Raw genomic sequence first — 24,693 nt, 5'->3', positions numbered from 1 at the left:
CAAGAACTGAGAAAATTCAAAGCATTGGAAATAGGAATTACTCACTTCAGAGAGAGAACTTTCCAGTGACCTCAGGAGCCCAGGAACAAAATGCATTAGCCAGGTGGGGCAAAGATCTTAAGTTTAAATTTATACTGCTCTGGTCCTTGTTATCCTGATTATAGTTTCTCAGAAGAATTTGTAGAGATGGATAAGAATCTCTGAAGCAGTCAGCTATTTACTAAAAAGGTTTTGATATAATGTCCCAAGAATGCAACCTTTAACTGATTTTTTTGATAATGACTATAAAACGTACCTGTTAATAGAAAACTGTTACTTATTAGATAAAACTTGCTTGTTAGGAAACTGTATTGTTTGTTATAGATAACCTAGATTTATTAGAGTATTTTTATGGAAAACTGAATTTGACTCACATTATAAAAAGGAACTTACAGCATTGTAATGATTAATTTTATGTTAATTCACCTACCATTATACATAAAAATGTCTTTAATATGTACAGGAACTGTCTAGAAGAATATATAAACTACTAAGTGACTCTGTGGGGACTGAGATTGAAGGGAGAAGATTTTTCCTTTACATACCTGTTTCTTTTTTTAAACAATACAAATTCATAATAAAGTGGGGGGGGATCAAGTGAAACAAAACAAGAAATAAATGGCCATTATGAGTTTTACCTTGTTCAGATCCTTCACCATCATCACAACTGTTAATTGACCAACTGGTAGAAACATGTCCTGTCCAACCAGGGTGTTTGCCCACATCTACTGACCAGCCAAGAGAGAGCAAAAATTCTAGGAAATGTGGCTGAACATTTCTGGAAGACTCCACATTCTTTAAAATCTGAAATATATAACAATCATCAGCTATCATGAAAGAAACACAAGAACATACTAAAATAAATGTTCATAAAAACTGTTAGCTTTGAAGTTTCTGAAAAATCAAGGTCTAGTTCAGAAGAAATTTGAGAATATATAGTGCTCTTGATTTAGATTTGGATTGGCTGGGCCTAAAATATCCTAACCGGTTTCACTTTCTTCATTTGTAAAATGGGGATAATAATAATGGTGGTGAAGAGTAAATGAGATAATGTAAATAAAGCCCTGAGCTCCCTCCTTGGTGAAACAATTATCGAGTCAGACATGTGTACTAAAAATAAACAAAACATGCAATGTCCTTGTTGCTTATGGAATTAACAACCTGATTAACTTAGAGAAATATTATGCTATGTAATTAACTATAAGTATTGATAAATGCTATGAAAGTATAAAACCTATTAAGAATTCAATAAAGACTAGGTATAATTAATAAATGTGAGAATATCCTTTTCTAAGTCCAAAGGAAAGAATGTAGTCATTCCAGGAAAAATGAAGTGACCAAAAGATTCTTTCCTCTTCACTAATAACAAACATGTAACCCTTGGGCTTTCTACTGGTCTCAGGAAAACCTCTTGCTCTAAAAGAATAGTTCTCATCTGATTTTGTCCTCCAGGGGACATTTGGCAATATTCAAAGATACTTCTGGTTGTTAAATCCAGCAGGATAATGCTGGTATCTAGTGCCTTTGGTAGAGGCCAAAGGTGCTGATAAATGTTTAAAGTTACATGGGACACTCCCCACAAGAAATTTATCTGACCCAAGATAACAACTTGGGTTGTCACTGAAACACTGTTCTACACAAAGGAAATAAGAAATTCTTAAATTAAAAATAAAATGAGGGTGGGGGAACAGTGTATAAAATCATCTGGGGCAATGTTCTAAAGATGAGTCCATTAGGTTTTCCAGACTTATATCAAAATCAGCCAAAGCAAGATCCTGGAATCACTATTTTTAAAAAGTCAAAAAACTGACTTGAAAACCAGTTCTAGTTTTTGTAATTAAATAGAAGCAAAGCTTCTAAATTAACAGTTTCTGAAAATTTTAGTTAAGAAGCAGTAAGTGGTAGAGGCCCTGGGTTTGATCCTCAGTACCACATAAAAATAAAAAATAAAAATAAAAAGGTATTGTCTCCACCTACAACTAAAAAAGTTTAAGAAGAAGGAAGAGAAAGAAGAAGAAAGAAGAAGAAGGAGAGGAGGGGGGAGGAGGAGGGAGGAGGAGGAGGAGGAGGAGGAGGAGGAGGAGGAGGAGGAGGAGGAGGAGGAGGAGGAGGAGGAGGAGGAGAAAGTGAATCAAATTCAACTTGCAGGCCACTTTCTGGCGGTCAGTAATCGATCACCTGTGGCCAGGGAGGGCAAGGTCTCACCACTCCAAAGGAAGCCCCTGGGAAAATTCCTTGTTTCCTGGTTACCCCAGACCCTAGAAACAAGGAAACTGAACTGGCTGGTTTAGGAGTTGCCTCAAAGGCTTATGTATTCTTTTATAGGTAGGAGGAAAATGGTCCCATTATTCTCAAGTGAACAAAACACCAGACTCTTCAAAATACATCCCCAGCTCTTGTAATTTATCCAATTTTATTGAGATTCTTTTAAAAAAACTAGAGTTCACCACTTTCATATCTGGCTGTCACAATCTATCTTCTCCCAAGTGTCAATCACACTGGCCTCCATAATGAATTCCATAAAGATGCAATACTATCATCTCTTGGGAATTTACTGTGATTACTTTGTCAGAAACAATCTGTTTCTGCTTTTTTTACTCTGGTCAATGCATACCTCAAATAATACTGCTTAAATGTCCTTTCTTCCAGGACACTTTTTAAAAATCAGGTTATATTTTCCTGTTAAAGCTCCTAAAATATACTTTAATGCCCCTATTAGCACACTTTCTGATGGGTGCTTATTTAATTGTCCCCTCTAGACAACAGTTCTGGAAAGCCAGAAGTCTTGTAGAATTTGTTTGCCAATGTAACCTGGGACCTAACAGAGAGCAGACACTTAATATAAGATTTACTGAGTCAATAACATGAAATGAGGAAGAACTTTCTCAAAAACTTCTTTTCTAGTAGTTCACCAGTACAAAATTTAAAATAGTGCTTCTCATGCAAACATTTTATGACTTTGGTATGACTTCTGGCAAATTTCTAAAAGAGTGCTGATTTGATTAGCTAATGGTCTTAGACTGATTATAATAAAATTCTAAGTCATATATCATACAGTTATTAGTGCCCTAAAACATCTGAACACTGTACTTTACAAATCTTCCTTTCACCCTATTGCATGTTTTAATTATTCATTTCCAATAGAAAATTCAAATCTTCTGTCATCTGCTCTTAGTTTTCCACTCCCATCTGTCTTACATTTTCCTTCATCCTTCTAGTCTCTTTTGATACATATATCCAACTGTGTTCATCTTCTGTTTTTATCCTTTACCTCGGGTGTTACTGCCCCCATTGTGCACTGTGCATATCCCACCTGAAATGGATTTGTCTGTGCTTACCTGGGAGGAAAGCTCCTCAAGGGGAAGCCTGTTGCTCACTTCTATACCCTGGCATCCTAAGCCACAGGGAAAATGTTTAGTAAATATTTGTAGCTGTTGTTCTCTTGAGCAAATCAGGCCTAGCTTTAACTCTTTGTGGGTAATATGTATTTTAGTTTCTTTTGTCTATGAATATGAATTCCTTAAGAGAAAGAAAGACATACTACAATTCTACTCTAAACTACACTCCTTGAGAGTCAAAAGACTCAGGACACTAAGCACCATAGTTTTAATTCTTTCCATTTCTTTAATTCTTTCTGAATTAGTTCAGAGAATCTTAATGCATCAAGTATAAAATATTCATTTCTTACCAAAGATAAGAACAAACCTTTTATGTAAAATCTTATGTATTTATACACAAAAAGTTGCCAAAAAAAAAAAAATCTGAATTCTTACCTCTTGGTTTGTTTTCTGACCTGGCTTCATATAGAAAATAAAAACTGTGTCAAAAGGACGACATGGCAAGAGATCCAGATACCCAATGTCATCAAAAAACCCAGGTATCATGGAATCGAGTGCAATAAGGTGAGGAGGTAGACGACTATTTGCAGGTTCCTACCATCAAAGGAAGAAAGCAGAAATTATTATCTCTTTATCATTACTCTAATTAAAAAAGTAATATTTGCTCATGACTGAATAAACGTAAAATTAAAGTGGAAGGAATAAACACAGCCATAATCCTAAAGAAATCATTTAGCATTTTTAATACTTCCTTCCAGTTCTTTAATTCCCTTTTTTTGTTGCTATTGTTAAATATAATTGATACTGGGGGATGGGTAGGGGTTATGCAGAGGGGAGTGAGCGTAGGGGTGGGGCAGTGGGGATGGGAAGGATGGTAGAATGAGATGGAATTTTCGAGCAGTGAAACTATTCTTATAATATGTAATGTTGGACATGTCATTATAAATTTATACATTTGTCATTACCTATAGACCTGTACAACAGAGTAAAGCTAACGTAAACTATAGACTTCTGTTAATACTATATCAATAAAGGTTCCTCAATGTAACAAATGTACTAAATTGATGTTAAGATGTTAAAGGGGGAAACTGGAGTGGGAATATATGGGAGGATATAGAAACTCTTTAAACTTTTTGTTCAAAGGATCTATAAACCAATGGGTTGGGGTTGTGGCTCAGTGGTAGAGTGCTTGCCTATCATGTGTGAGGCACTGGGTTTGATCCTCAGCATCACATAAAAATAAATAAATAAAATAAAGTTATTGAGTCCATCTACAACTAAAAAGAAAAAAATTTAAAAAAAGGTCCTATAAACCTAAAACTTTAAAAACCAAAATCTGTTAATTTTTGTTAAAATGCATTTTGTTTTGTTTTTCTCTAATCCCTTATCTTCTTTGAGATTTTGATCTTACCAAATAAGGTTCTGCCAACCATAATATTTTTCAGAAAAGTATCACCCAGGGATGAAAAGGATTTATTTTTCACATTGGCAAGGATTGAGAGCCTGGTCTGCTAAGTCTGTTACATAATGTTCCCAGCAAGGGTTTGTACAGCACTTTATAATCAAGGATATTAATAATTCCGCACTCAAACAGAAGAGTACTCACCCTAAGTGAAATAAGTAAAGACTCCAAAAATTTCACATCGATTCAGGGCAGATTTTGCCACTAAATGAATTTGCTACAAACATACTTAAAAAAAATTTGGTTTGGGGCTGGAGTTGTAGCTCAGTGGCAGAGCACTTGCCCAGCATATGTGAGGCTCTGGGTTTGATCCTTAGCACCACATAAAAATAAATAAAATAAAGACATTCAACTATACAACTATAAGAATTTTTTTTTTTAAATGAAATCATAGATAAGGAATTGTGGAACTGCAGCATGTTACAACACAAAGGGTAACATGGGCAAAGGGTTCTCATACTTTTTTTTAAAGTAAGATGTGAGCCGGGCTCAGCGGCGCACACCTGCAACCCAAGCAGCTAGAGAGGCTGAGGCAGGAAGATTATGAGTTCAAAGCCAACCTCAGCAATTTAGCAAGATGCTAAGCAACTCAGTGAGACCTTGTCTCTAAACGAAATACAAAAAATGGCTGGGGATGTGGCTCAGTGGTTAAGTGACCCAGAGTTTAATCCCTAGTACCAAAATAAGTAAATAAATAAAAAAGTAAGATGTGTTGTTTGTTCTTTTGGATGATCTTCTAATCTAGGAGCATAACATGTACATACTTTATATATCTTAATTTTTTAAAGTTTCTTCTAGGTCTTGTACATAGTTTTTTTAAGGCAACTTTTGTCTGTCACAGCTGAAAATGGATATTTTTGCATTGTATTTTGAACTGGATATTATAGTCATTGTATACTTCCTCCCAGTTTATATATTTTTATGTGGGAATTGTAATTCTCATTTATTTTAAATATTTATTGATTCTCTTATGGTTGTCTAATTAGAAGTCATGTCACCTGCAAAACATCTCTGTGTTTCCAATGATTTTTACATCTTATTTAGTTTCTTTTAATATTTTATTAACTTTCTCATTTTCATACTGTACTATAGTTACATATGATGATGTTAGGGGGAAATCTCCCTGCACTTTTATTTTACAATTTCCTACTAACCTATAATTATTTAAGACCAAAAAGTTTTTAAAAATTCATTCATTAAAAAATCCTCACTATTAAATAGTAGTCAAAGATGACATTACCTCTGATTTTCACAAAAGGTGTCTCCAGTTTACTCCTGGGCTCCCTTTAGAGAGATCTTTCTTTCTTTTTTTTTTTTTTTTTTTGCAGTGCTGGGGATTGAACCCAGGGCTTTAAGCTTGCAAGGCAAGCACTCTACCGACTGAGCTATCTCCCCAGCCCTAGAGAGATCTTTAATAAGGATCTTTAGTAAGGACTAATAGTACTAAATATTTTTTAATCAGAATATTAGTGTATTAAATACTGATGCATTGTTTTATTAACTGATAAGCCTACAGAATCAATTATTTTCTTAAAAATTTTACTAATGTTTCACAATAATTATTTCTCTTTGAGCTCCTAAGATAAATTTTGGTCATGAAAAGTCATTCATTTAACATGCTATTAATTCAAACTTCAGCTAGCATTTCTTTTTTTACATGTATTCATAAGGAAGACTGATTTGTAGTTGTTGGTTTCTGTATGTGCTGTCATGTTTGTAATTAGAAATATGCTAATCTTCATAAAATAAACCAGGTTCCTTCCTTGACTTTTTCCTATATTCAGATAGGAAGAAAACTGTTATTATCATTATTATTTTTTTTTTTTCAGTGCTGGGGATTGAACCTAAGGCCTCATACATGCTAGGCAAGTGCTCTACCACTGAGCTACAACTTCAGTCCTTAGTATTTTATTTTGAAATAGAGTCTAAGTTGCATAGGCTGATCCTGAACTTGTGATCCTCCTGCCTCAGCTTACGAAGTAATTGAGATAACTACTGCCATCAGGCCTGGCTGAAAATATTCTTGAAAGGTTAAAGATTTCAACTAAAACAGACAGCATGAATGGAAAAAATCACAATCTCAGGGCTATCAGGGGTCCTCATCACAGGATAGAATGATCTTCTACCATATTTTTATTAACTGCTCTACTCTGTTCAGTTTTCTCTACTAGGAATATCACTGGTCATCAGAATACTAGATCTGTGCTTCTTGCTTTTCCTATTTACCACTGTATTTTTTTTGTTATTTTCCTCTTTCTGTTCTTTCATTCTGCATTTTAAGAGTTTTTATGTTCATACTCCCCATCATAAACTCGGTTTTCAACAGTATTAAAATATTTCTTTCCACAAGCTAAAATCCAAAATCACACAGCAATGTCTTCCTGCTTTCCTAGAAAAGTTAAATGGCCTATGGCCAGGTAGTTGCTAGGGAGGAGCAGAGGACAACCTTGGCAATAAGCAACATCTTGCCTCACAATCTTCAGCTGTACTTTTCAAAACAAACAGGCCTTTGAATAAACCCCCAATTCATCTTTATTACACATTTTAAAGTCTATTTCTATATCTGTAAAACAAGAATAGTGTTTTAAAAACAATTTAAAGATAAATTATTTTAAAATAATGGAATTAAGAATAAAGGCAATATACCTTACAGGGTGGCTTACTTTGTGTTAAGTACTACGTGAAGAACTTTACATGCATTAATCTTCTCTTCACCAGTGAGATAGGACAGTTTTATCATTCCCACCTTACAAGGAAGGAACTAAGAAAGCCAGGTAACTCATTTTAGACCACATAGCTGCAAGCAGTGACACCAGGACATAAACCTAGACAGTCTGACCTTAACCAACCATATAACACAAGAAGGGGTTGGCTTACAAATATTACAGAATTACTTTATTCTTTTTAATAAAAAGTGATATAAACAAATTAAATCAACTCTAGCCCACACTTGGAGTAATAAAATTTATTATGGGAAGATTTTTAACATTCCTTTTCTAATTATCTGTAGATTTCACTTATATGTGCAACATGGGTCCTGCATTGTCCAAGAAAATCCAGAGCTAGGTATATTGTCAAAGTAGTTCCCTCGAACAGAAATCTGAATGAGATCATGAGGTGAACTGTCCTGGGAGTACATGCTATAACCTGTAGCGGTACAGAATCTCATTTACTCCCACGCAGTGTAAGTCTGTAACTAGTTTTTATTTTTTTTCTTCTGTGCTCATAAAATATAACAGTTATCACAGGCTGAATGTTAATATGAATATACTTATTCACTAAACTTCATGAAAATTACCTTCAATGCCTCTAAGGACAAAAATCCAAAGTGTGAGAGGAAAAGGCGGGCTGTCTGGAATTCTTGGGCAGGAGGCGGGGGCTTGCAGTCTGTAATGGGGTCAGGGAAGCTTCTCTTCTGCAGTTCCCCCTCACTCTGCTGCTCCAGGTGTATCTCATAAGCAATCTGCTGGGCCATGCCACTCCTTAATTTTTCATGTCTCTCTTCTAACTGAAATAAACCAAATATTTCATTTTGGGGGAATTATTATAAAAATAATAGGTTACTCTTAATTTTAAATAAAAATACAGTTAAAAGTAATGAAGAATATGATGATAATTTTCAGTGATCAATATTGTACTTCAGTTCAATATAAAGCATATAATTAAATGTGTTGCAAGGTTAAAACTACACTAAAAACATTTCCCCATAGCTTCATAATTGCTCCTTCATCTCCTGGTTGTAAATAATACCATTCCATCTCTGCTCCTCTTCAAATAGGTACGAAAGGGGACAGAATTTATTCCATCTCCACTTCTAGGTCACTACCTACCTTAAGCCTGCATCATCGACTCATCTTATGTTGTTGTTATTGTGTCTCCCCCTTGCCCTGCAATACTAGGAATTGAACCCAGGGCCTTACATATGCTAGGTAAGCACTGGGTTACATCAGTCCATTTTAAATTCTATTTTGAGATAGGACCTGAGCTCGAATTTGCAATCCTCCTGCCTCGGCCTCCCCAGATTACAGGCAGGCAACACCATGACCGCTGGCCTCATGATTTAAAGATCTTATCCATGTGGATTCCTTGCTTTAGTCTTGGAGATTCCACCTGACCCCTTCTTTCCTTTCTGATCAATCCTATTTTAAATTTCCATCCTCTGGTAAGCAATGATCCTTTTAACAACCTGGCTTAACTCAATGACCTCCTCAACCTTTACAACTTACCACCCATCAGCATATCCTGAACCTAAGAAGTAACCTACTTTAAAGGCTGTAACTCTGGAATTCCTGCTCCAATCCTAAATTCCCTTCCTGCACTCTCTGAACCTGTGCCTCACCATCGCCAAGGGACATTTAGCCCCTCCTATTTTTCCATGCCACTGGCATCCTTCTGGCTTCTGCTCCCCAACTAAACTTAAACCCCCATGCCTTCTCCTCATGCCTTCTCCATAAGCACAAAATATTCCTCCCATCCTTTCCTTTCTTTAGCTAGGTCATTTCTTCATGATATTACCCATTCTACACCCTCCTCTTTTCTGCTAACAATATAATTTATATTCACTGCCTTGCCCTCATTAATCATTCACTCCCTAACCCCTCATTTTCTGCCTCCCACCTCACACACCTTTGAAGCTGCTCTCAAAGGTTGCTTACATTTTCATACCAAAATCCAACCTTTTCTTATTCTTCCTTCTCCCTGATCTCTTCAGCATTGACGGGTTATCCCTTCCTCCATTTCTGCCCCTCTATTCTCTCACCTAAAATACCTCTGCCATCTGCTTCTTGAGGTTCTTCTCTCTTGACCTAAGAGACCAGTCACTTAGTCTAATTATCTAAATCAATCTACAACTAAAATTTTTCCCATCTTCCCAAACCTATCTTCTTCCTAACACCCATATTTCTGTAAATGGCACCAATATCTATCACTCAGGCTCAAAACCTAAAACTCCTTGGCTCCTTCCCTTTCCTCATCAACCCAAATTGCTTGACTCTACCTTCACAATACACTGTATATGTTAAACTTCACTTTCAGTAACAATCCTTCCTTTCTCCTGCTTGGATTATCAGTTGGTCTCTGAACTGGTCTCCCTTCTCCAAAAATCCTCCAGTACCAGAATCTGATCTTATCACTAAACCACTGAAACCTACTAGTGAACAGTCAATTTCTATTAGTCCCAATTTACACTTGTCTTGCTTCCTGGGTATCAGCAACCCAAGTCATCTTATGAACCACCACTGGTAATGCTAAAGCTAGTCTTAAACACAAAAGTCATTTAAGAATGTTCAGGGTTGGGGACAAAGTTCAATGGCAGACCACTTACCTACCATGGGTAAGACCCTGGGTTCAATCCTTAAATCCTTAATTTTGTATTTTAATAGATGCACCCCCACACACATAATGAATGTTTATATTCACACCCTGAACAACTGCTAGAGATATTTATCTTACTTCTTCAGTGACAATCTCATGCAAATCTGGAATGCTTAAGTCTGCTTTCACGAAAGGTATCTTGTCCACCTCTTCAGGAAATGGCCGATGTTTCACGGTATATTTAAATCCAACATCATTTTTAGGAACTGGGCGAGGTTCAGGCACAAAAAGCTGTTACAATAATACAAATAACATTATGTTTATTTCATATGATCCAATATCCATTTGTAATGACGTGTTTCCTGCTCTGCTTTGATACCTGTTTTCCTAGGATTACATGTCACAAAAACTTACTAAGAATCCACAAATACTACAACTAATGATAAAGATAGGCACCCTAAACATCTGCAAACTCAATTTTATTTTATTTTTCTAAAAATGTCCATCAACTTATTATAGATTTTGCGACTGATGAATAGGATGTGGACCTCTATAGCCTCAGCCTAAATCTCCCACATTCAGTGATAAGCCAAAGGATGAGACATTTCAGAGCTTTAAGATTCAAACTTCCTTTTTCCCCAAGAGTTCTCAAATCATTCCATATAATAAAATGCAAGTTCAGATCCCTGAGGGTATCTCTAAAAAGTGAGTTCGATAAGAACCTTAAGTGGCTTAATTAGGGGAGTATGAGCACCATATCTAGGTCTTCAAGGCTCTAAAACCTTGCACGAATATGTACATAGTATATACTGAACTATCAATACATTCTACTTCCTTTCCTGATTCCCTTCTGCTTCAGTCTTAAAGGCTTACAGAGTTGCTGACAGAATGTAATCTGCTCCTCATAAGATAACAAACACAGCCCATCTGATACATCTAGGATGTTAAATGATTTTAGGCACATGTTCCAAGTGTATGGATATAATTTTCAGTAATACAAGTACAAGCTTACAAGTAATAAGTGAAAAGTGCAGTATACCAAATGATTTAAGTATAACTGTGTGCAGTAAGAGATTGGAAGGAAATCCACGAAAACATTAACTGTAGCTATCTCCCTCTGGAGAGTACAGTTGATTTAAATTTTTTTCCTTATTATCCAATTACAAATGTCATAAGAGAAAAAGTTGCATTAAATACAGCTTATTCCCTATTACATGGAATAAATCAGGTAAAACAATTTGAAACTAAGTCCTATTGCTATTTACATCAAAAGTCTGGCCAAATGTTTTCCATGTATAGTATGTATTTCTATTTTATTTTACTTTAAATTGTATAGAAAACCCTGGGATTGCTGTTCAGAATAGCAGCCTTTATTCCTAAGTGGAGGTTGGAATCACCTGGAAAGATTTTGGAAAATACACCTGCCTTAAAGATGCCTTTAAGAAGTAATTCTGTAGATCTGAAATTCTAGGTTCCTAAGGCAATTATGATGTGAACCCACTGACTGAGGACCTGGACAGGGATCAGAATATTCATTTTCTTTTTTTTTTTTTTTTTTTTTTTTTTTTTTTTTGTGGTGCTGGAGATTGAACCCAAAGGCCTTGCAAGCACTCTACCAACTTGAGCTATATCCCCAGCCCAATCTATGATTTTTGTTGGAATGTTATTTAACCTTTAAACCATCACATACACACACACACACACACGCCCCCGCCCCCGGCACTCACTTCCCTGCAACTTCTGATGGATACCTTCTGATTTGCTTTTGCTCCTCTGGGTAGAAGGCAAAGCTGTTGTGCCCAAGCAAGTCTTCCAGACATTCCCCGAACCAGCACAGTGACAGAGGGGAAAAAATCATCTAAGACAAAATATTTGTGTAAAAGTTTTTATTTCAGACACAAATCATTTAAAAAAAAACTTTTTTTTTTTTTTTTTAAACAACTACAGAGCTTCTTATAATCCAAGTCCTTAACTCAGTGTTTCCTAAACATCAATCCTTCGTACTCCCCTTGTGGTTTCTGCCAAAGTACCATGAGTGCTATTAGTTTACTTGTACCAACCACTCCTAATTTTTAACTTAAATTTATTGAAAAATGGAGTATAAGAACTCAGAAGTGTCTTCCTTAATGACCCAGATCTTTTTTATTTTCTTCTTTTATTTCAGATGTAGAGTCAGACTTGTTCAATTTCTCTTTTATTTTTTTATTTTTTTTGCAGTAGTGGAGACTGAACTAAAGGACACTCTACCACCAAGCTATATCCCCAGCTATTTTGTTTTTTATTTAAGACAGGGTCTTACTAAGTTGGCCAGGCTGGTCTCAAACTTGAGATCCTCCTGTCTCAACCTCCTGAGTAACTGGGATTACAGGTGTGTGTACCATACCTGACTCAATTGTTTATATTTCTGGTAAACTTCCTATATGATGATATTACTTGAAATGAGAGTAACAGAATTCTAAAAACAATAAATAAATAAAAACATAAAAAGCCTAGAAAAAGGAAAAGGGCCAGGATGCCCAAAGGTGATACTGGGATATTACAGATTCCTCAGCATGTAGTTTGGAAGTAGGAGGCTGAAGGAATCACTAATGATGGGAAAAGGCCAGAGAAGGCCAAGCAAGCCTTGGGCTTGTCAGGGATAAAGAAGACATGCCTACGGAAAGACTTGGGACCAGCATTCTGGAGTGGGCAAGGATAAATGGCCCCATTCTATTTCACATTAGAATCACTAAATCTTACCACAATGTCATGGGAATCTGTGATGGTATTCTTTTATCCCCAACTATAAGACAGTCTCACTTTCATTTTATGGAATTATAAGATCCTACTCATACTCAACAAAATTTGCATGGGAATCTAAGACTATGTTCACCTGTGCAAAAACAAGAAGGTGTTTTTACTCACTGAGCAAATTCTATCATGGTGGGACAACAACAGAAAGGGAAAGTACTGTATTTAGAAAACCTAGGCTCAAGTCTTAGCCAAACCATGTACTTCTTATCATATATGGACAAATCACATACTCTCTCTGAGCCTGAGTATCTTCACCTATAAATAAGGGAACTGTACCCCAAGTGATTCCCTGGGTCCTTTTATTGACTGACTAATTTCAGTACTGGCGATTGAACCCGGGGCCTTGCACATGCTAAACAAGCACTCTCCACTAAGCTATACCCTTATCCATTTTTATTTTTGGTTTTAGTTTAAGATAGGGTCTCATTAAGTTGCGCAGGTTGACTTCAAACTTGCAATCCTCCTGCATCTGCTTCTCAAGTAGCTACTATTATAAGCTTGGGCCTCCACACCCTGCCTCTAGGTCCTTTCATGTCCACAGATTCTGTAACTTTCACTTTTCTTTGCCTTCCTAGCAACATGGTACTCTTTGAAAAAACAATGTCTTTACATATGGCCTGATGACAATTCACATTGAAATGATCTGGGTTGCAGCAGTAATCACATACTTCAAGATACTTTATAACTGGGGGGAACGTAGGGAGGACAACATGTTGTGTCAATGAAAAATCATGAAGGTCATGTCTGTATTTAAGGATGAACTCTATGGTGACAGCAAGTAGAGTGCAGGTAAGGGTAAACAAACTTTGGAATTGACAAGGGGGAATCAGACCAGGTAGAAAGCAATTATAGTAATCTAGGTAAGAAATAATAAAGCCCTGCATTTGGAAGGAAAGGAAAGAGTCAGGAGTCACTAGGGGCTGGGTTGTGGCTCAGTGGTAGAGCACTTGCCTAGTATGTGTGAGGCACTGGGTTCAATTCTCAGCACTGCATATAAATAAAATAAAGGTCCATCAATAACTAAAAAAAATTTTTTTTAAAGCTACGGGGGAAGAAGAAATGTGACAACTAATTATGTAATGGAGTAACAAGAGGAGCAAGGCAAGGATAACGTCTCAAATTTCTAGTCCGTGTGGGTGGCAATAACTGAAATAGAACAAGGGGCAAGGGGTAAGGGAGCAGAGGGACAGAAGCCAAAATCACAAGGGAAGAAAGAATGACAATGATTCTTAGCCACAGTAAACATAAAACATCCCACTAACATAAATTTTTTATAAAACTATAGTCATTTTCTGATATTTCAGAAACACATAAAGACCCTTTAATGATTCTACTTAGTACATACAATCCATTTTCTAACTATTTCTCAGGTGCTATTGCCTCACAGTTCTAAGTCCTTCTGACAGACGCATAAATACTTGGAAGTCAGTCTTTTCCTTCACTGACAGTAGTGATAAACACACTGATTTAGCAGTAGAAAAGTCTCAAAGTGCTACAACTTACTCTGCTCATTTCCAAGCGGTTGCTCCAGCATTGCCAAGATGACACTGTTATCCAAGACAAAGTACCGGAAACTATGCTTGTTTATAGTTGGCAGCCTGGAGTATTTGATGAGAGTAGTCTCATTCACCAGACTACAAGGAGAGGCAGGACCACTGGGTGAAGGAAATGCACCAAGCAACTGCATAATACTATGGAGAATGAAACAGAGAACAATTAATTCCCAAAGCAAACTCTTTTTACCTCACGCATCCATCTGTATGTACTTCCACTCATCTGAATTTTAATTGACCATGGCCTTACTTCCTCTTCAGAGGTCAGATGTGCTCTCTGTGGTGAATATTATGGTGTGCTGTGCAGATTATACCCCCTAAGATTGAAAGGCCCATTCCACCAGTTGCAGAAAGATGATGGCCACAGCTTTCAGCTGAGTCCCTCTCCAGGACTTGCCCTTGGCCAGTAAAATACACTCCTTCATGAGTGCCAGTCCAATGAATAGTTGATGCAGGGTTATAAAGTCCACACCCCCTCATCCCAGCCCGAGAGAACACTGAAGGGCCAAGCAAGTTCCAAAGTGCTTTGCTGCACCTGCATCACAGTTCAGTTCCTCCTTCGCCTAGTCCTGCTCTCTCCGTTCCCCTGCAGGGAGTAATACAAAGAGTACTTTCCAATAAAAACTCTTGCAAACTAATTTCTCTCAGAATTTGCACCCCAGAATATTACTAACCACATTTCCAAGTCATGAAACTCCTAAAGATATTAAAATCTATTTGTATGCTCCAGGCTTCAGGATTATGCTAGCTAATTATTTCTAAGCCTAGAAAAGGGTCTAGAGATCAGACAAACCCCCTCACATTTCTGATGACAAAACTCAGGCTCAGAAGAGATAGGTGACTGTCAAGAGGCCAGAAACCAAAGCCTGCTGCCTTCTCACTGTGTGGCCAGCAGTAGATACATCCTCATTTTACAGATAGGGAACTTGAGGCACTAAAAGTTACATCTCACCAAACTAATGTAATTATTAAATTAAAAACTATATGAAAAAATTGAATTCCACAGCCTTAACATTCAGAAATGTTTATTTACAGAGATTTCTACATGCATTCAATGAATATCAATAACTTACAGAGCTCTTGCTTTGTGCCAAGTACTGTTCTAGGCACATTTATATATTATTTCATGTAGTTTCATAACAACCCTGAGATAGGTATCATTATTATTCCCACTTACAGTAAGAAATTGAAGCTCAGGGGAAAGTATTCTGTAATTAAAATATGAAGGTTCCACCTGTGGCTCTAACATCACTTGACCTTATAAGCATCTCACTGGAAAACTCACAGGACTCCGTAGCACCACTTTCATCACTCCAACCTCAGCTTGAGTGGCCTCTCCTCCTCTCTCTCATTCTAAGGCTAGAACCCAAAAATCTCTGATAATGGAAGCTGACATAGTTCAACAGACATTTTCCTTCCACTTTCTCTCCTCCTAGAAGAATTATCTTAAGAATTTTAAGGACCAAGACACTTCGATTAGTTCAGGTCATTAATGATTCATGGAAAACAGGTGAAATATCAGGAGATCAGTAAATGAGAAAACATGGCTTTGATTCTAAAACTGGACAGAGATGGATGACACAAAGTCTATGGGCCAAATGAGCTTGTGCTCCACCTAAGAATCTACGATATTATCCAATAGGTCACTGAGATGAAATCATACCAGCCTAACCACATTTTCTCTTGACAGTGATTTGACTAGAAAAGTAGGCAATTACCCCTACAATCACAACAAGTATTTAACAGTGTGTCATGATAAACTTGTAGGTAAGATTTAAAAATCCATGTGAACCTGAAGGAGCTTATCCTGCTGATATGCTTTGTGGGTCTGTCTCTTTAATATTTTTATCAATGATTTTGATTAAAACACACAAGACAGACTCAATAAATCTGCAGTGTGAGTATTACTGAAGACAGAAATCCAGTCTCCACCCAGACTGGAGATAACAGTAGTATGTATCAAATATAACCAAGTATAGTCTTGATAGTATAGAATTCCCTGCTGTGTGATAGGGTCAGACAGAATGAGCACCGAGATGCAGAAAGTAATCTTCCTTCAGAAGCAGAATAACCCAAAGGGTCCCATGGAGGTAGCTAGATTAGATGTAAGCACTGAATAGTGGAGGTTGTGGCCTAGGGAGGAGAGAGGCCCTGAAGCTCAAGAGGGGAGCATAAGCAGGTAAGAGTATGCCCAGCTCACAAATAACAAGACCATGGCAGGGGTGTGCTAGGGAGCAGTGGTTAGAAAGATTTGTCCTCTTGAAATTCAGACCAAAGAATTCAGACAACATGACAGGAAACATATCAACTCAAAACTTTCAATCACTCAAGCAGCAGAATAAAAATTGTGCTTACAGATGCAGAATTTAGCGAGATAAACAGGAAGCATTACGATGCTGAAAACAGGAAAATCAGGCAAGAAGAAAAGAGGGCCTGGAATAGGATGCTATCTGAGGTTTGAGGGGACGAAGGGAACACTTTACAAAAGTCAAGTCTATCAGATTCAGTTGCTGGTCTCAAGTGGGGAATGAGATATAAATCTGAGAACAAGTCGAAGTTCTGTGTTTATATAACCAGAAAACAAGAGTGATACTGAAAATGCAGCAACCATGACAGAATAGAGATTTGGTTGGGGGCATGTTCCATGATGATAGAAAGCTTCTGTGCACTCTTCAAGACTGGCAACTAGACAGACCATCTGTGGAGCTGCCAGCAGAGACAAGGGTGAAGAAGAGAAAGAGATGAGCCATCTAGATAGCTGCTGTTCAGGTTGGGGAGAAGCACCCCAGTATTCCACTTACCCTGAGCACATATCCAGTTCTCACTGTCAATCATGCTCTCAAAGGAACACCCCACCCAGGCTAGGATGGGGCAAACTTATTTTAGTATAGTATCATGAAGAATTTCCAGTGAGAAATGTCCTTCCCATTTCTCTCCATGTCCTTTTCCTCTGCACGGCACATGCCTAATTCTGTGACACTTTAAGGCTACCCCAGGCCACACACGGTCTCTTCTCTGAACTCCTATTATTATCTACATAAGCTTCAATAGCTGCACTCACATTTTAATGATTTTCTAGCTATTAGCCAAACCTCCACAGAGTCACTTAAAGTCCAGCATTATACAAAAAGAGTAAGATTAAGCTAAAGAAAGCATCCTATTAAAAATTTACTGAATGACCTAAGCCCATGAGGAACAGAAACAAATCCAACCTCACTGTACACAGCCCAAGTAAGACCACAAACACCCAAAGGCTGCTGGAATCTTGTTTTATTTTTTTCTTTTCTTTTTGGTACTGAGAATTTAACTCAAGGGTGCTTTACCTCTGAGCTACATCTACCCATCTCTATTTTGAGACAGCATCCTACTAAGTTGATGGGTGTCTCACCAAATGTCAAGGCTGACCTCAAATTTGCAATACTCCTACCTCAGCCTCCTGAGTCAATGGGATTACAGTCTGGTGCCATGGTGTCTGCCTAGCCTGATGGGATTCTGGGAGGGGCTGATTTACGTGCAAATCTTAAAGCAGTCTTACTTGCCACTTCACTAAGACCAAAATGAGCCAACCCACACTGGCTGGACAGTCCTCCTTTATGCTTTTATATTTTTCTAGGTCTTCAATCCACACTTGCCCTTTTATAAGCCCCCTCTATTCATCACTCCTGTGACTCCATGTAATCTTCCCCACTTAACTCTTTATCACCAGCCTTTGTCTTTGTTCCTTTTCTACCAAAACGCTTGACACAGCCATCCCAGCATCTTCTCAACTGCCTTGTAATCTGGTTGATAGCTCAAACTTATTTCCTCAGTCAGTTTCAATGTCATTTTCCCTATGGATGTTGCTTTGATTTCCCACTATCAAGAAGTACCCTTTTCTCCTTCCAAAACCCCAGTGCTTTCTTTGTACCTCTTCTCTTGGAGCCCTAAGTACCTACCTAGTATTATAGCAGTTTGTGTTCATAACTTATCTTCCTTACTGGACAAAATGCTGGAAATGAATCTGATTTCTCTTTGCAATCTATTATCAGTTCTTTACAGGGAATTAATAAATCCTGGCTGAATGAACCTATAACATATAATATAAATGGTATAACAGAGATCATGACCACAGAACTGGGCAACAGGAGATCTGATATTGTGACCACAGACAGACACAGCTCCTCTCTGGACTCAGTTATCACATTGAGGAGGTGAAATAAGTCTCTCCAAGGTCCTTTCTAGCTCCAACATGACCCGGCATAAATTAATATCAACCAGTATAGAAAAACAAGAACCTAAACTCTTGCCCCAAGTTCCTAGTTTCTTTTGATATAAAACACAGGTTAAAACAAACAAACAACAACAAAAAAAAACCAGAGTATCTCCTTTCCATTTTATTTTTGGAGACAAAGTATCCACTTAATGGATACTCTGAGTCACTTAATGCTTGAACATGTGGGGAAAAGATGAAACAGCATGACTACTGCTAACCCTAAGCTCAGTCTTTGAGTCACTTTCATACCATGTCAGGGTGGCTTCAGCAGCATCCTTTACCCTCATAGATGCAGGGTTTGGCTCTTTATCTCCTTTGTACTTGACTTCTTGCTCACTGTTCTTGGACTTACTTCCTGAAATACCAAGTTCCACAATCTCCAGTACTTCCTTGAGGCAGTCCTAGAAGCAAAAAAGGGAGACCAATTTTTATTATACACATTTTTATGAGAAAATAAGGAATATAGCAAAATGGTAACAACAGTTGTATTTTGATGATGGAGCTTCAGGTTCTAATTTTCTTTACTAGGCATACATTAATATCATAGTAACATAATAAATTTTTTACCTTCTCTCCAAATTTCTCTTTAAAGAATTAAATTTGCAAGTTCACAGAGTAGATACTTAGTAAAAATAAATTAATTCAATCGTATCAGTCATAATTCCTAAAAACTTATGGATCATTCAAGAGAACAGTAATTCACTTAAACTTTGGATGGTTTAAGACATATTAGATTATCTAATATATCAAAGGGAAGCTCATGAGTGATTTTTTTTTTTTTTTTGGGGGGGGTGGGGGCAGTAATGGGAACAGAACCCCAGGGCATTCTACAACTGAGCTACATCCACATTTCTTTTTATTTTTTATTTTGAGACAGAGTCTCACTAAGTTACAGAGGCTGGTCCTGAACTTGTGATCCTCCTACTTTGGCCTCCTGAGTCACTTAGATTATAGGTATGCACTATCGCAACAAGCTAGTGATCAACATTTTTAAGCAATTTCTAGTATCATGACTTTAGAAGCCATAATAAAAGTGACTAAGATTTTTTTTATTTTTTCTTTTTAGATGTACATGACAGTAGAGTGTATTTTTTAAAACTTATTTTTATTGTAAACAAATGGGATACATGTTGTTTGTACATGAAGTAAAGGCATACCATTTGTATAATAATACATTTACATAAGGTAATGGTGTTTGATTTATTCTGTTATTTTTTCCTTCCCCCCCACCCACCCCTCTTTTCCCTCTACACAGTCCCTCCTTCCTCCATTCTTGCCCCCCTCCCACCCCTCATTATGTGTCATCATCTGCTTATCAACGAGATCATTCGTCCTTTGGTTTTTTGAGATTGGCTTATCTCACTTAGCATGATATTCTCCAATTTCATCCATTTGCCTGCAAATGCCATAATTTTGTCATTCCTCATGGCGGAGTAATATTCCATTGTATATATATGCCACAGTTTCTTTATCCATTCATCAACTGAAGGGCATCTAGGTTGGTTCCACAATCTGGCTATTGTGAATTGAGCAGCTATGAACATTGATGTGGCTGTATCTCTGTAGTATGCTGATTTTAAGTCCTTTGGGTATAGGCCGAGGAGTGGGATAGCTGGGTCAAAGGGTGGTTCCATTCCAAGCTTTCTGAGGAATCTCCACACTGCTTTCCAGAGTGGCTGCACTAATTTGCAATCCCACCAGCAATGTATGAGTGTACCTTTTTTCAGTAGAGTGTATTTTGACATATTATACATACATGGAGTATAACTTCCCATTCTTATGGTTGTACATGATGTGGAATAAAACTGGTCACGTATTTATATATGAACACAGAAAAGTTACGTATGCTTCATTCGGCTGTCTTTTCCTTTCCTGTCCCTTTCCTTTCCCATCATTCCCCTTTGTCTAATCCAATGAACTTCTACATGACTAAGCTTTTATGTCGGGGGAGGGTACTGGGAATTAAATTCAGGGGCACTTTACCACTGAGTTATACCCTTCGTCACTTTTATTTTTTATGTGGAGACAGGGTCTCGATAAATTGCTAAGACTGACTTCAAACTTGCAATCTTCCTACCTTGGCCTTTCAAGTCAATGGGATTACAGGTGTGCAGCAAAAGTGACTAAGATTTTATCAACAATAATATTTTTTTAATTATATAAAGATCTCTATAAATATTCACTAACTGTGATATTTCTTTTACTTTCACTGAATTCTTATAATGCCTGCTTTCTTATAACGACTAATGGCAGGGAAACCATACTAGATATCTATGTCTACTTAAAAGTGGAAAATGTCTGTGAAGTAAAATTTTTAGATAAAAGCAATCTTTACAGATAAGTTGTGCTGTGTTCTAGCATTGCAGGCTAGCAATCAATTGACCTTCTTGTTTTGGTAATAGGTGCCCAAAATGCTTACTAGCTATTTCCAAGATACCAACCTTTCAGTAAGAACAATATTGATAGGTCAGATAAATGAGGCAAGGTTCCCTTTTCAAAAGAACTTCTCTGTGGATTACACTGCAACCAATTAGAAGGATGATGACAATTTATAAGTTGAGCTCAAAAGAATACATGTTCTATTAAAATCTAACAAGTATATTCAAAATGTGTGAAATTGTATTTAAACTAATATACTCTCTTTTACAAGGCATTTTCTCAACATACATTTGTTTCTACGTATTTTTTTTTTTTTTTTTTTTTAATCACATAAAGGAGTTTATTAAGCAAACAGAGTGTCTCCCTGCAGGGTAAGAGAGAAAATGAGAGGAAAAGAGAAAGGAAAGAGAAAGGGCGCGCACGCGAGAGAGAGTGGAAAGCGAGGAAAAGGAAAAGCAAGTGTGTAGGAGAGAGAAGCAAGAGAGGAAAGATGGCGATTGAATTCTGCCGGGCTAAAAGGGGACCAATATTGGAGAAGGATACTTGCAAGCTGACTGATGAACCAATAGCTAGCTAGGATGTTCACAGATTGACAAGTGGTTGGGAGGCGGGGAAAATGGCTGCACCAGAAAGGGCGGGGGAGCAGCTTTATACATTACATTCCCCCGTTTCCATTTTTATAAGAAAATCTTTTGCTCTCCAGTTCTTTCCAAAGCCTTCTCTCTCCTTCCTGCCTAAGTGACTGGGGCTGGTTTTGCAGGTGAGATGTAAAAAGTCCATTCTCCTTCCAGACTTCCAAAGGCAGATGGTTTTCATGGACTTCATTTCCTCGATTTGATTGATCCCCTATTTCTACACTAACTGTCTGTCCCCAATTCTGACTTCATTTACCCTCTAATTCTAGGAACTCCTTCACTGCTGTAGAGAAAGGGGGTGATGACTGATCTGGCTTCTTCGAGCTGGAAAGGGGCAGCATGGGGCAAGCAGTTTGGAGTTCCCTTTTTAGAAATCGGGTCAATTGAGGGGTCCATGGTAGAAGTCCGGTTGGGAAGAGCAGGTTGTAAAGACATCTGGGGATGGGTGCTTCAATTTGAAGTCTGATGATGAATGCAGAGCAGAGCGTCCGGGCAGAATGGAAGGTGGGGCGGTATCTGGGGGGCGCTGGGGCTTAGATGGGGTTCCACTTGCGACAGTGGAAGGACCCATCTCAAGTCACGGCACCAATGTAAGGAAAATCCCACGAAACCACGCCAGACACGGGAAATCACATAAGGGAGTTTATTAAGCAAACAGAGTGTCTCCCTGCAGGGTAAGAGAGAAAATGAGAGGAAAAGAGAAAGGAAAGAGAAAGGGCGCACGCTAGAGAGAGTGGAAAGCAAGGAGGAGGAAAAGCAAGTGTGTAGGAGAGAGCTACATAATGTTTTAAGATTGAATAAACTTACCTTTTCATCAAGCATGTCAGGGTGCTCTGTCAGCCAGACACACAGACACTGAAAAGCTGCCACTATCATGGAATGCAGATCCCGGGAGTGAAGAGGAGCTGGCCGACTGCACTGGTACACAATGTAGCTGCACACAGAACTGATGGCTCGCTTCCGGTCTCCTGAGTCAACCATCACCTTCACCTAAGCATGTTCATTTGGGGAACAAAAACCGTTAACAAGGAGTCATTGTACCAATTTCAAAGCATATTCATTGAGGCTAAGCCTATTTGAGAATGTGATATGCCACAGAAGGCCTTGTTTTTAAACATTATTTATATAGAGAAACAAAATATTTCAGATGTACTATTCACTCCATAAAAATGGAGGCAGTTTTCAGATTCTAAAACGGCACTTCACTTTAGCATGGTTTTTCATGCCCTAAAAAAAAAAAAAAAAACAAAAAAAAAAAACAAATAATTTCTGTCCATCTACTCCTCATTGCCAGTGACTGAAAAGAATAGCTGGCAGTAGAACATGCATTTTTAAGCTCCATAATGCAACCTCACAGAAATGCTCTATGCTCTGCCCCAGCTCTGTAAGTTATTCAAAGGTATAATTACCATATGGCAAACTGTACATATTTAAAGTATACAATCTGATCAATTCTCACATAAGGACACATATGTGAACTATAACCATAATTAAGACAGGAAACACATACATGACCCCCAAAATCTCCTCATGCACCTTTGTAATCTTCCTTTCATTCCTCTTTACCCCCTTCCCTAAGCCACGACTGATCTGCTGTCACTATAGATTAGTTTGCACTTTCTAGAGTTTATAAAAATAAAATCATACATTATGTACATTATGGCTTCTTTCTTCTACTCAGCATAATTATTTTCAAATTTATCTACATTTTTTGTGTGTACCTATTTTATTCCTTTTCATTGCTGAGTAGCATTCCACTGCATGGATATACCAGCCACCAGGTAACAGACATTTGTTTCCAGTTTCTGAACATTACAAATAAAACTGCTATGAACATTCCTGTGCAAATCTTTGAATGGATATGTGTTATGAGAGGGGAATGACTCAGTCAGAGGTAGATATGTTTACCTTTTTAAGAAACTGCCAAGCTGTTTTCCAAAATGGTTATCCAGTTAACATTCCCATATCCCTCACCAACACTTGGTATGGTCTATCTTTATTTTTAGCCATACTAATAGGTCTGTAAAGGTAACTCACTGTGGTTTTATTTGTATTTCCCTAATAATTAATGATACTAAACATCTTCTCATATGCTTATTTTCCATTTGCATATCTTCTTTGGTACAATGTCTGTTTCTTTTTTTAACTGAGGTGTTTGTCTTATTATTGAGGGAATTTTCTTGGTATTGGTTTGTCTTTTTAAAAGATTTTATTAAAGGTCTTTCTGAAATAACATTCAGACTCCAGATCCAGCTGCCAAGGAGACCCTTTTCTGCAATAGCCAGAGCATAGTAGATGGCTCTGACTTCCTAACCTCCTATCCAGAGATAGGGTGGTAGAGAGCACCTCATCTTTCAGGTTCATGTTATTCAGTGGTCAGTCAGGCAGGGGTTTCTTACCACCAATCACAGTGCTTGGTCCCAGGACAGCATGATCTTCACTTTGATAACCAGCACACCCTATCTGAACAGCACACAGTGAATGGCAATACCAACATAGTGGCTATTATGGTTTAGATATGAGGCATCCTCCAAAGGCTCATGTGTTACACAATACATGGATGTTCAGAGACAAAATAATTGGATTATGAGAGTTGTAACCTAATCCACCTAATCTACCTAGTGGATTAACAATTTGAATAGATTAAGAGGTGGCAACTGTAGGCAGATATAGCATGGTTGGAAGAGGTAGGTCACTGTGTCCTTGGTAATTATATTATCCCTGGCTTCTTGTATTCAGTCTGTCTCTCTCTCTGCTTCCTGGTTGTCATGAATTGAGCAGCTTTCTTTCACTACACCCTTCTGCCATGAGGTTCTGCCTCACCTCAGGCCCAGAGTTATGGAGCTGACTGACCATGAACTGAATCTCTAAAACCATAAGCCAAAATAAACTTTTCTTCCTCTAAGTTGTTCTTGTTAGGTCTTGGTCG

At 37.7% G+C, this 24,693-nt stretch overlaps 1 protein-coding gene across 10 annotated transcripts in view; it reads right to left on the bottom strand.

Annotated features, from left to right (window-relative positions):
- RALGAPB (Ral GTPase activating protein non-catalytic subunit beta) overlaps positions 1 to 24,693 on the bottom strand; it is a 101,263-nt gene that overhangs the window by 19,262 nt on the left and 57,308 nt on the right. For 6 of the 10 annotated variants that reach the window (XM_079126194.1, XM_079126191.1, XM_079126192.1 and 3 more), the window contains 8 exons: positions 22,572 to 22,754; positions 19,000 to 19,151; positions 14,449 to 14,636; positions 11,880 to 12,010; positions 10,291 to 10,443; positions 8,138 to 8,347; positions 3,813 to 3,971; positions 678 to 843 (listed from right to left, as the gene is read on the bottom strand). In XM_079126194.1, coding sequence (XP_078982320.1) covers positions 678 to 843; positions 3,813 to 3,971; positions 8,138 to 8,347; positions 10,291 to 10,443; positions 11,880 to 12,010; positions 14,449 to 14,636; positions 19,000 to 19,151; positions 22,572 to 22,754 — 1,342 coding nt within the window. The remainder of the gene's footprint in view (positions 1 to 677; positions 844 to 3,812; positions 3,972 to 8,137; positions 8,348 to 10,290; positions 10,444 to 11,879; positions 12,011 to 14,448; positions 14,637 to 18,999; positions 19,152 to 22,571; positions 22,755 to 24,693) is intronic. The other 4 variants (XM_079126197.1, XM_079126195.1, XM_079126199.1 and 1 more) reach the window with 1 other exon arrangement.

Source organism: Sciurus vulgaris (assembly GCF_902686455.1).
Source record: "Sciurus vulgaris genome assembly, chromosome: 2".
NCBI lineage: Eukaryota > Metazoa > Chordata > Mammalia > Rodentia > Sciuridae > Sciurus > Sciurus vulgaris.
The sequence above is the reverse complement of the archived record's forward strand: the minus strand, read 5'-3'. Positions and strand labels throughout refer to the sequence as shown.